The sequence below is a fragment of the Euleptes europaea genome, chromosome 1 (assembly GCF_029931775.1).
Source record: "Euleptes europaea isolate rEulEur1 chromosome 1, rEulEur1.hap1, whole genome shotgun sequence".
Classification (NCBI taxonomy): Eukaryota; Metazoa; Chordata; class Lepidosauria; order Squamata; family Sphaerodactylidae; genus Euleptes; species Euleptes europaea.
In genome coordinates, this window is record NC_079312.1 from 167,920,300 (window position 1) to 167,933,328 (window position 13,029).

The following is a 13,029-nucleotide window of genomic DNA, read 5'->3' on the forward strand; positions in this document are numbered from 1 at the left end:
CCACTTCTGCTTCAAGAACAAGGTTGCCAGGTCCCTCTTAGCCACTGGTGGGAGGTTTTCGGGGCAGAGCCTGAGGCGGGCGGGATTTGGGATAGGGTTGCCAACCTCCAGGTACTAGCTGGAAATCTCCTGCTATTCCAACTGATCTCCAGTTCCCCTGGAGAAAATGTCCGCTTTGGCAATGGAACTCTATGGCATTGACGTCCCTCCCCTCCCCAAACCCCGCCCTCCTCAGGCTCTGCTCCAAAAACCTCCCTGGACCAGGCAACCCTATTTGTAGAGGGGAGGGGCTTCAATGCCATAGAGTCCAATTGCCAAAGCAGCCATTTTCTCCAGGAGTACTGATCTCTATCGGATGGAGATCAGTTGTAATAGCAGGAGATCTCCAGGTAGTACCTGAAGTTTGGCAACCATATAAAAATACACTGAACAGCTAAAGTGAAATGGAGGCTAATAGAATGAGCTGTGATCCACAAACTTGCCAGTTCAAATCTTATCTCAGCCATAGCACCCCCATATGTAGGGTTGCCAACCTCCAGGTGGTGGCTGGAGATCTCCTGCTATTACAACTGATCTCCAGGCAACAGAGATCAGTTCCCCTGGAGAAAATGGCCACTTTGGCAATTGGACTCCATGGCATTGAAGTCCCTCTCCAAACCCCACCCTCCTCAGGCTCCGCCCCCAAAATCTCCAGGTATTTCCCAACCCAGAGCTGGCAACCCTACCGATATGGAAATAACAATACTGGCCTACTTTACAGGGCAGTTGTACTTGTGATAAGACATGGAAAACACTTTGAACACTGAATGCATTCTACCAGTGCCAAGTGCTACGATGAAAGCAGAATAACCCTGGCAACGCTCACGGTAGGGCTCACTTCCTATGCATGTCATCTGTCTGACCTTCATACTATGGCAATTCTAGTATTTTAATCTGGAATGGATTGCTAAAGTTGTCATTGTACTGGATCCTCCATGCCTGACTTATGACACACTCTTAAACAGGGTTACACCTTTCTAAGCCCATTGATTTCATTGGACTTGGAAGGCAGTAACTGCTCAAGACTTCATTGTTAGCACCTTTTGAAAACATAGCACACTCTTTCTCCCAGCTATGCTGGCTGGCATCAGACAGGCATGATGTAGATCAGGGGTGTTGAACTCATTTGTTACAATGGCCGGATATGACATAAAAGTCACTTGGTCGGGCCGGGCCAGGCCATGCCTTGCCAGCCCAGATCAGAACTGGAGGGGGTGGCTGCCTCAGCTGGCTTGTGGGCCAGGTAAGAGCTCTCAAGGGGCCAGATCTGGCCCGTGGGCCGTATGTTTGACACCTCTGGTGTAGATGCTATGGCCTAATCCTTCACAGCAGACACTCTGATCAGTTTCCCATCCTGAAATGAAGCTGATTAGGTAGCCAGGAAAGAGCTTGCAGGGTTTTGAGGAGGGGCTGTAGCTCACCGGTAGAACATCTGCTTTGCATGCAGAAGGTCCCAAGTTAAATCCGCAAGATTTCCAATTGGGGAAAAAAAAAGACCAGGTAGGAAGTGATAGCCTTGACTAGCCCGATCTCATCAAAGCTTTGAAGCTAAGCAGGGTCAGCCCTGGTTAGTACTTGGATGGGAGACCACCAAGGAAGTCCAGGGTTGCTACAGAGAGGCAGGCAATAGCAAAACACCTCTGCTCCTCTCTCGTCTTAATAACCCCAAGATCCTGGGGTTGCCATGGGTCAGCTGTGCCTTGGCAGCACACAATTATTATCAGTAAGCAATGTTAAATTCCTCAGGCTGAGAGCCTCTGCCAGTCAGAGTAGACAACACTGACCTGGATAGACCAATGGTCTAATTCAGCTTAAAGCAGTTTCCTGTGTGTGCTCTTAGTATCCAGATGGGGGGAAATGGTGCAGTAAAAATATGCATTGGTAACGGTGGTAAAAATAGTAGAAAAGAGCAAGAGTCCAGTAGCACCTTAAAGACTAACAAAATTTCTGGCCGGGTATGAGCTGTAGCTTTAAGGCGATACTGGACTCTTGCTCTTAAGTCTTTAAGGCGATACTGGACTCTTGCTCTTTTCAATTGCTATTGACAGACCAGCATGGCGACCCACCGTGATCCATCTCAGTGGTAAAAAACGATGCAGTAAAATAAACACATTGGTAACAACCCCGATTTTAAAAAGCAGACGGGTTGGGAGCATGGGAGCGGCTTCCGTTACATCCAAAAACGGTTTGCAAAACCCCAAAAGGTTTCCCCTGCCACCACTGCGCACCACCTAGGCTGGTCAGGAGTCACGCAAGCCAGACGCAAAGGCTTCCAAAGGCATGGAAAGCATGGATCCGCGTGAAAGCGGTCCAGCGGCGGACGAGAGCCGAGGACAATGGAGGGGAGTGGTTCCTAGGAAGGAGCCGACCGTTGCTTGCCTCTGCTCTGAGAGACGATAAAGCAGCTGAGCCCCGGCAGGCAAGGCAGCGCCGCATCCTACTTCCTAGCCTCTGCAGCGGATTTTCACCTCTTCCTGGTGTTTTGTTCCAAACAAACCAGAACAGGGTTGCTGCCTCCTCTTACGGCAGGATCTGTTTTGTTTTTTTTAAGCTGGAAGCTCTTGCCTCAGTTAGTGCATTTTTAATAAATGCGCACATCCATAATAGTCTGAAGCTGGGGAAGGCGGCCTTTAAAAAAAAAAAACACCCCACCTGGTTGTGCCAGGTTAAAATGGTCCACGAATTGGAAGGCGAAAGAAAATAAGCCACGTTCTCGGGGTGGGGGAACAGGCCTGTAATGTTATAAGGGCACTTGACAGAAAATGTCTATTCGAGCTGCCACCAGGAACGACTTTGCGGCACTGCTGGTCGAAACCAAGAGGCTTCCCAAACCCCATCTGTCAGCCCCTTCTTTTTCTTCCAAGAGAGAACAACTTGGTACCCAAGTGGAAAATAAACTTGATGTCGTAGGGCTTCATTTGCTGGTGCAGCGGGAGAGGAGTCAGGCCCCATTAGCACACAGACGGATAACTTTCTTTGCAGCAGATGGATACTGAGGCATTCAGAAACCACAAAAAAAGATGTGCGGCAGAATAGGCAGGGTGGCGGCCCAAGTTCTAATTGCTGTATATGCCGTAAGCAGCTGGGTCACCTTGAGCAGATCCTACCTAATCCTAAGCAGGGGCCAATGAATCAGTTGCTCATAATAGCATAAAGTGGTCAGTAGATCACCCTCGAAGTAGGATGCCAATCTCCCATGCACCCTACAGTGTGGGCACTCAACAATTCTTCCGGACACCTACCTAACACCCAGCTTGCTGGGGGTAAAGGGAAGATGACTGGGGAAGGCACTGGCAAACCACCCCGCAAACAAAGTCTGCCTAGAAAACGTCGGGATGTGACGTCACCCCATGGATCAGGAATGACCCGGTGCTTGCACAGGGGACCTTTACCTTTTACCTAACACCTTGTAGCTCTCTGATTATCCTGGGGCTTATCTTTTCTCTTTATTGTATAATTTTCTTGTTTTAGAGTCTTATTTACTTTGTAATGGCCTTTGGCTATCTGCAAATAAAATACTTATTCACTTATCCTGAGGCGCTAATGCTTCTGTGTCACGTCAGGAGAGGGAGATACAAGCATCACTCTTGGGTGCTGGTATCAGCCGGGTGGCCCTGACAGTGTTACTCCCCCTCCCAGAACATCCCTGGGAGATGCAGAAACCCCACAGAGCATTTATGTTAACTACTGAAACTTGCAAACATCTGGAAGGTCAAAAGCCCAGATTTTTTACTAAGCAACAAACACAGCAGCCATGGGGGCAAACAGGGCGGTGCCAGATCAAAGTAAACAACTCGCCTGTCTCCTTAGCGAGATACCTGGATCATTTCAACCCTGTACCATGCACAGGTGCCACTGGACACTGAATACATTGCAGTGGTGATGCCAGTGTGTGGTGGGGTATCGCAAGGGGTGGGAGGAAATCAACTTTGATATCACAGCCTTTCAACTTTCACCCTTTGTGGGGGGGTCAGCCCCAGAGCATCTGATCCTATTGAGAAGGATTTAGACCTGGAGCGAGAAGGTAAATATACGGATAATAAAGCTGTTAGGAATGGAAACACAGGTTTGCTTTTAATCGCCCACTGTCGCGGGATTCTCCTCCCCCAGTGGCCCAAACCAACAGCGGTGGTAGCCACACCCAGTGACTTCAGGTCTGCAGAGCTAAGGACGGAGGAGAAGCAAAGCCAATGAAATAAAGCATTCTGCCTCCACCCATTTTCCTAGGGAAAGATGGAAAGTCTCTGGTTTACGCCGATTGTTCCCCTCAAAATATGTTATGAGTTTCCAGCTCCAGGATTTCTTAGGAAACAACAGGAGAGAGCAAGCCACCAAACATGCCGGCTGATGCTACAGCCGCCAGCCCTCCCCACGGGCAGCCCCCCTTGCAGCACAGGCCTGGCTTAGTGGGAGGCAGCGATGGCACCCCTCTTCTCCCAGATCCTCAGCACTGCAGCCGCCACCCCTCCACCTCCCCCAGCCCCAGCTTACCCCAATGATGACTGTGTCGTCCCCTTGGAAAACCGGGATGAATTTATCTCCACGTATGATCTCCGACTGGTTCAAAGGCCGGAACCTGCAGAGCACCTTGATGCTGCATTCATTGACCTCGGTGGTCATGCTGGCTGGGCTGCGGGCTCTCTCTTTAGCGGGGAAGAAGTGGCAGAGAGGTGGAGGAGGTAAAATCCCCAAAGGCAGGCAAGGGCAGCTTGCACACAGGCAGTTTGCAAAAAAGAAGGGAGGAGGGCTGACCTAGATTGTCATCCCCTCAGCAGCAGAGCAGGTGGGCTCTCTTGGCTGGGCTTGTGGGTCCCTCCCTGCCGGTGGTACCCTTGGATGCTGCTTGCAGTGCCTGTATCCCTCTCTCCTGCTGCAGGCAGCCACAGCATCAGCATCCAGCAGAGGGATGGGTGAGCCCAGTGCTCTGGCTTTTAAGGTGGAACGGCCTCCATCCCCTTAAGGTGGAATGAATCGTCATGTGGAAAAACACAGGCCTCAAGGCTAGGGTTGCCAGCTCCAGGTTGGGAAATACCTGGAGTTTTTTTGGGGGGGAGCCTGACAAAGGCAGGGTTTGGAGCAGGGAAAGACTTCAATGCCATAGGCCATTTATGCATGGGAGGTTTTGCCTTGGATTTTCCACTCTCTGTACGCACATTTTCCCCATCCAAATTCTCTAAACTCAACAATAAGCCCCCATGCAGAATTTTGAGAATTCAGATGGGGAAAATGTGCATCTCAAGAGCAGCAAATTCAAGGCAAAACCTCCCATGCATGGGAGTCCAATTGCCAAAGCGGCCTTTTTTTCCAGGTGAACTGACCTCTGTTGCCTGGAGATCAGCTGTAATAGCAGGAGATCTCCAACCACCACCTGGGGGTTGGCAACCCTACTCACAGCCCTCCAGCTGTCCAGGCACCAGGTCACTTTAGTCTCCCCATTTCTCCTCTAGACTGAATTGCTAGGGTTGCCAGCGCTGCGTTGGGAAATACCTGGAGAGTTTGGGGGCAGAGCCTGAGGAGGGCAGGGTTTGGGGAGGGTCTTCAATGCTACAGAGTCCAATTGCGAAAGGGGCCATTTTCTCCAGGGGAACTGATCTCTATTGGCTGGAGATGAGTGCTAATAGTGGGAGATCACCAGCTAGTACCTGGAGGTAATACGGATAATACAGTAGCTCACCTTACTGGGCTTTTGGAAACTTTACAAAGACAATGAGAGAGTCAGTGTGGTGTAGTGGAAAGAGTAATGGAGTAATCTTGGAGACCCAGGTTCAAATCCTCACTGGTGGCGAAGAGGGAACTGGCAACCCTAAGCCTGATCTAGTTCCCAACTTTCTCAGCCGATCCCACAATCCCCTAGCATAGCCTTTTTTGGGAGGTCAAAGGGACCACCTTGCTTCTTTTCTTAACCTGCAGAAAAGCTGGGTAGAGACCTGAACAGTTGCCAACTTTTAAGCTGGTCTTTTTAGCTGTCCCTTTAATGTCAATTTGATCTGCAGCAACTATCACCTGACGTTATTTAACTACAGTGCCATGCAAAGCCACAACTGTCCATTCCACATTTTTAAAGGGACAGGAGATTCCCACCTCTCCCAGTCCACTTTTAACCTTAGGACTGAAACATTCATCTAACTTTATAAATTCCCTACCCGGTAACATAGACACAAAATTGGAAGTAACAAAATCTATCTCAATCAGTTGCCAATAGCACTAAGAACTATCCCTCCAGGGACACAGGCAGAATTTTTTTAGAAGAGGAGGAGGAGGAGGGTTTTATACCCCGATTTTCTTTACTGAAAGGAGAATCAAACTGGCTTACAATCACCTTCCCTTCCCCTCCCCACAACAGACACCTTGTGAGGTATGTGGGGGCTGAGAGAGTTCGGAAAGAACTGTGATTAGCCCAAGGTCGCCCAGCTGGCTTCATGTATAGGAGTGGGGAATCAAACCCGGTTCTCCGGTTATAGAGTCCTCTGCTCTTAACCACTACACTACACTGGTTCTAAGTATGGACTTAGAAGGGTGTGACTCCACTTATGATGGCACTATTAATCTGGACTCCAATTCAGCAAGCTAAAAGCAAAACAAGCACTGACTTCAGTTTTAGACGGCTGACTTTGGGCTCTGCTCAAATTGTTAAAGGAGGGATCTGAGATCTCGTATTCCCACCAGCAGCTATTGATACCTTCACTTCAGCTATACCTCTATAACTTTCTGATTGGATCTGCTCTTCATGCTTTCTCCTGCCCTTTTGCTAGATCAGATTTTATGTTAAGCCTACTTTGCCTGTCTATGAACAGTTGGGAGTGGTCCTCACCCACTAAGGTTGCCAACCTCCAGGTACTAGCAGGAGATCTCCTGCTATTACAACTGATCTCCAGCCGATAGAGATCAGTTCACCTGGAAAAAATGGCCACTTTGGCAATTGGACTCTATGGCATTGAAGTCCCTCCCCAAACCCCGCCCTCCTCAGGCTCCACCCCAAAAAACTCCCACTGGTGGCAAAGAGGGACCTGGCAACGCCATCACCCACTCTGAGTAAATGGTTTGTTCTTTTGATGGGATCATGTTTTATTTAGGGTCTCTGCTTGCAATATCTGTTCTCCCCCTTCTCTTGTTAACTTAAATGCATTGACCTACAAGGTGCACACTTCAGTTTTCTGATGAGGCAAGCTCTGACTCACAAACTGGGCTGCCGACCCCCAGGTGAGGGTTGGCGATCTCCCAAACGCTTTCCTAAGTCTTGCCCTGTGCCTCCCGTGCTCATTTCCCTCATATTCAACACAGCTGGGATCACTCAGAGTGAGACTGGAGGAGATTTTGCACCCGATCACGAGAGAAACGGGCAGGGGAACAGACAGCAGGCAGGCTTTTTAAAGCCTCCGTCCTAGCAGCTGGCTGGGCCTTTTCCGCTCCCCCCACCCCACCCTCAAATGGACTCAGAATTATTACTTTGTTAATCTCTCCTGCTGCCGCTTGTTTTCCCCATGATCTGCGTGACTCAGATGACTTCTGGTAAGATCAGAGGGGACTGGCCCATCTCGATCAGAGAGGACTCTCTCAGATCTCACTCAGAGTTGTCTGAGTCATCCAGATCATGAAGGAAGCAATATGTATTGAAGAAATAATAATAATAATAAAAAAACACTTGGCCTTGATCCTGCTGTAAGAAAAATATTCCACCTGGCAACTAGCCCGGAGGAAAAACTGGTCATGGTAGTATAAAACGACCAGGAAATAATAATGATTGCTAGTGGTCCCCGTCTTTGGAGGTCTGTAAGCAGAGGCTGGATGGCCATCTGTCGGGGTGTAAAGCCTGAAATCATAATATGCTATGGGAAATGTATTGGAAATGTATTCTTTGATTTGAAATATATTCTTTGTACTCAATAAAGTATATCTGCACTCATGAACATGCCACACTCAGCATATCAGAGGTGGCTTGTATAGTTACACCAAGAACTTGCATATGTTACAGGCCTCAAGTATAAGAGGCCCACTGTTGCTCCTTAGAAGCTAATTAAAGGATCCATAGATGGCTTTAGTATGCTTGCATAAGCTGGTTTTCCAGAGATAAGAACCAGCTAGGAACCCTCTTAGTTAGCCTTGGCAGTTGCCAGGGTCCAAGTTAAGAAGAACTGCAGTAATTTAGGATCAAATAGAGAAGCACCTGGGAATATGGGTCTTCACTGCTCATTAATGAGAATGAGATCACCATTTCTATGTAACGCCTCCGAATCTCTAATAGGATATTTAAATCCTTAATTATCTATTATTGGTTCTATGTATTGACGCCATGTATTTCGTCTTTTGTACCTCCCATTACCAAAGATTATATCCGTGCTTGCACTCCTTTGATGTGTGTGTGAATTGTCCTGCGCATTTGGGCAATTTCACCCGGTGTGTATATTGGGCCTAATAAACAAACTGCTTTGAACTATCAACCTCCTACTGTGGTATTGTCATTGGGAATTGATACAATAATACAGGCATATCAGGGAGAGCTTTCATTGTGGGATCCTTCATGGCAAGGGGTTGGACTTGATGGCCCTTGTGGTCTCTTCCAACCTTGTGCAATTGCAGCCTTTTCGGGAAATAGGCTTGACTGTCTGTATAGGGGGAACATGCTACACACAGCCTTCTCGGCATGCACAATTACCATTTTGTCTGAGCAACATGAGGATTTTCAGCCTTGGTATCCTCATGTTAATGCCTTTCAGACAAAATGGCAACTGCAAATACCAGGAAGATCATATATACCAAATTCTCCCCATACAAACGTGAACCAGAAAAAGATACTTGGTCACGTGAACCAGTTTTGAGTCGTACTTAGGGTCGCCTGCTCCATGTTGGGAAATACCTGGAGATTTTGGGGGTGGAGCCTGAGGAGGGCGGGGTTTGGAGAGTGGAGTGACTTCAATGCCTTAGGGTCCAATTGCCAAAGTGGCCATTTTCTCCAGGTGAACTGATCTCTATTGCCTGGAGAGCAGTTGTAATACCAGGAGATCACCAGCCACCACCTGGAGGCTGGCAACCCTAGTCATACTGAGGTCCTCAACCTGAGACCCTGGAAAGCCACTGCTAGTCAGAGTAGACAATACTTTTATATATTCTTTAAATATTTTTAAAGAGGATACAAAGTTGTTGTCATCTGTGCAGTTGTAGGCCATTTTCATTCCATTGCTCATATAAATGTGTGCGCGTGCTGTACTGCGTTTGTTGCACTGCTCTTTACATTTGTACACTTCCTTTATTATATCTATTATACATAGGGTTGCCAACTTCCAGGTAATGGAAAAATAAGATGAAAACAGCACTGATGACTAATTGGAAATATAATCACATCAAAAGAGAACAAAGTGCCAAAAGGCAATAAACAAGGAATAAACAATAAGGCTACAATATATACAAGAATTTTGTAATCCAGTTTTTATCACGTTGTATATATTATACTGTTCCTATTGCACTGTAATCTGCCTTGCATCTCAGTGAGAAAGGCGGATTATAAATGAGCTCAGTAAGTAATTAACAGTGCAATCCTATGGCGAGTTTCTCCAGTCTAAACCCATTAAAGTGAATGGGTTTAAGACTAGAGTAACTTTCACAGGATTGCCAAGTGAGTGAGTAAATAAATATTGTTTTAGATAGACTCATATATAGGGTTGCCAGGTCCCTCACTGCCACCCGTGGGAGGTTTTTGGGGCGGAGCCTGAGGAGGGCAGGGTCTGGGGAGAGAACTCAATGCCACAGAGTCCTATTACCAAAGTGGCCATTTTCTCCAAGTGAACTGATCTCTATCGGCTGGAGATCAGTTGTTCAATACCTTTATTGGCATACCATCAAGCAGTCGAAGATCAGTTGTAATAGCACGAGATCTCCAGCTAGTACCTGGAGGTTGGCAACCCTACTCATATAAGGCAGCTTCATGTGTACATGTTAGGGTTGCCATGTCCCTCTTGGCCACCAGCAGGAGGTTTTTGGGTGGAGCCTAAGAAGGGCGGGATTTGGAGAGGGGAGGGACTTCAATGCTATAGAGTCCAATTGGCAAAGTGGCCATTTTCTCCAGGTGAACTGATCTCTATCATCTGGAGATCAGTTGTAATAGCAGAAAATCTCCTGCTACCACCTGGAGGTTGGCAACCCTCGTATATGTGCATGTTCACAAGACTCGCAGGCCCAATACAAGTTTTGAAAATCATAATTTTGTGGGCCTTTGGGACAGAAACTGTCCCGTGTTTGCCCCACATGTCAGGCCATTCATGGGCATCAAAACAAAATAGGGACACTACCAGGTGTTGCAGTTGCAGAGCTGGGATTAATTCGAGAGAGGCTCCCCACCCCCAAACCTCCACATTCTACAAGGCTGTGAATCAATGTACGCTCTTCCTTCCCCAGCCCTAAAGATATACAGTAAAATCTTAATCATCATTGCTGCTTACTGTTCCTGGAAAGGGGGAGCCATTTGGGCAGGAAGTAGCTAAAAAGGCAGAAATCAGATCCAGAATGACACACAAAGGAAGAACAATGCAGCTGCTTCTTGTAGCGAGCCCTATCCATGCCAAGAGCTGCAGTTAGGGTTGCCAGGTCCCTCTTTGCAACTGGCAGGAGGTTTTTGGGGCAGAGCCTGAGGAGGGCGGGGTTTGGGGAGGGGAGGGGAGGGGAGGGGAAGGGCTTCAATGCCGTAGAGTCCAATTGCCAAAGGGGCCATTTTCTCCAGATGAACTGATCTCTGTCGGCTGGAGATCAATTGTAATAGCAGGAGATCGCCAGCTACTACCTGGAGGTTGGCAACCCTAAAAACACAACACAAATCAACCTGATTGAAAAATCAATGCCCTCCATATCTGACCAATATTCAGTAAGTGCTGAGAAGCAGCATATAATAAGATCAGCGCAAAACAACATTCGCTCCCCTCCAGCAAGGCATAACTTGTTACTGTGTTAGTAGAAAAGGGCAAGAGTCTAGTAGCACCTTAAAGACTATATTGGGCCTAATAAGCAAACTGCTTTGAACTCTCAACCTCCTACGGTGTTATTGTCATTGGGAATTGAGACAATAACACAGGCACTCCATCGGTAGGGTATGAGCTTTCCTAGGCAGATTTGTTTCTATGGGGTGGTTTGCCAGTGCCCTCCCCAGTCATCTTCCCTTTACCCCCAGCAAAATGGGTCCTCATTTGACCGACCTCGGAAGGATGGAAGGCTGAGTCAACCTTGAGCCGGCTACATGAAACTGATTTCCGTTGGGATCGAACTCAGGTCGTGAGCAGAGCTAGTACTGCAGTTTACCACCCTGCGCCATGGGGCTCTTTTGATTCTCTTTAAAGGTAGAAAAAATTGGCTGATTAAAAACCAGCTCCTCCTCTTCTTCTAGCACAGAATCACCACCTCCTGCATTTTTGAGCTAAGCATATTTTCAACCTTAAGTGCCCTATTAAAAGTGCATTTTGCCTCTTAGCATTTGCATGAGCCAGCATGGTGCAGTGGTTAAGAACGGCAGACACTAATCCGGAGAGACCAGTGTCTCATGAACTTGTTCAAGGTTGTTATCTGAGGCCCTGCTGGGTGTACCCCCTTTTACCAGGATAAGGGAGAGTACAGGCCCTTTTCTGTGGTGGCCCCGTTTGTAGCTCTTATCACTCTATTATAAACACTTCCTTTTCTTGGAGACCGATTACGATGGGTAGCCGTGTTATTCTGTCTGTAGCAGTAGAAAAGGGCCGAGTCCAGTAGAACCATAAAGACTAACAAAATTTCTGGCAGGGTATGAGCTTTTGTGAGCCGCCAGCTCACTCCCTTCTTCCTTTTCTTGTGCATTTCCAGCCCTACTTGGTGTCTGTCTTCCTCTGCTCAGGACCCGGCCTTCGGTTCTCATTCCCACAAATCAAAAACTCCGTTCGGGGTGCCCCTTGCCGACTTCTCGGTTTCCCCAAGCTCTTGAGCCCTGTTAACTGCCATTAACTGCCATTAACTGCCATTAACAGGGTCATCTTTAACAGGGTGGTTTGCCAGTGCCTTCCCCAGTCCTCTTCCCTTCACCCCCAGCAAGATGGGTCCTCATTTGACCGACCTGGGAAGGATGAGAGGCTGAGTCCACCTTGAGCCGGCTACCTGAAACCGACTTCCGTCGGGATCGAACTCAAGTCGTGAGCAGAGCTTGGACTGCAGTTTACCACTTCCGCCGGGATCGAACTCAGCTCGCGAGCAGAGTTTTCCGACTGCAGTACTGCAGCTGACCACTCTGCGCCGTGACTAACCTCCCCCTCATAGCCGTCCTTGCCTTGGCAACTACAACTACCAGAAGGCACCGCGCGCCCGAAACGCAACGCCTCTCCTCCCTCGCGTCTCCCGTCTGTTCTCGCGAGAGCTGGGTGTTGCCTTCCTCCCTCCCTGAGCCGGCCTAGGTGGATCCATCCCGTCGCTGCGCCTGGCCATGGCCGACCCCAAGTACGCCGACCTGCCCGGCATTGTGAGTGTGAGAGGAAGGGATCTCTTTGTGGAGGGGGAAGAAAGGAGCCGGGGTGGGTAAGTGGGTGGGGCAGCACAGGAGAAGGGGTAGGGAAGGGTGGGGGGGGATCTTAGGGTTGCCCTTTGCAGAAGAAGAGGATGGGTGGGGAGGCGAACCAGGGGAGGGGAGGTCGTTGGAAACCTGGCGAGGCGTTGCAAGGAGAGGGGGGGTCCTGGCTCAGAAGAAAGAAGGCGCTGGGCGAGTCTCCAGGGCTTCAGAGTCGTCGTTCCCCCCCCCCCAAGACTGAAAACCCTTTATGGTGGGGGTCATAAAGGAAAGAGCACCCGCAAGCATGTGCAGAGTGCCCCCTCCCCCCCACGCATGGGAAACTGCGGGGCTTGGCGGGGAAGGTGCGGAGAACCGAGCTGTGGGGGAAACTGGTCTCTTCTTGGAGGGGTCATGTGTGATCTTGAAGGAAAGGGCGTCCACAAGCATGTGCAGAGTGCCCCCTCCCCCCCACGCATGGGAAACTGCGGGGCTTGGCGGGG

General features: G+C 48.8%; 2 protein-coding genes across 5 annotated transcripts in view; one reads left to right on the forward strand and one right to left on the reverse strand.

Annotated features, from left to right (window-relative positions):
- Nucleotides 1-4,663, reverse strand: part of KIF5A (kinesin family member 5A) — an 82,312-nt gene extending 77,649 nt beyond the window's left edge. For all 4 annotated transcript variants that reach the window (XM_056858061.1, XM_056858086.1, XM_056858069.1 and 1 more), the window contains exon 1: nucleotides 4,531-4,663. In XM_056858061.1, coding sequence (XP_056714039.1) covers nucleotides 4,531-4,659 — 129 coding nt within the window. In that variant the 5' untranslated portion in view covers nucleotides 4,660-4,663. The remainder of the gene's footprint in view (nucleotides 1-4,530) is intronic.
- A 7,764-nt stretch (nucleotides 4,664-12,427) lies between these two features.
- Nucleotides 12,428-13,029, forward strand: part of DCTN2 (dynactin subunit 2) — a 51,424-nt gene continuing 50,822 nt past the window's right edge. The window contains exon 1 of the mRNA XM_056858133.1: nucleotides 12,428-12,502. Within this exon, the coding sequence (XP_056714111.1) occupies nucleotides 12,467-12,502 (36 nt within the window). The 5' untranslated portion in view covers nucleotides 12,428-12,466. The remainder of the gene's footprint in view (nucleotides 12,503-13,029) is intronic.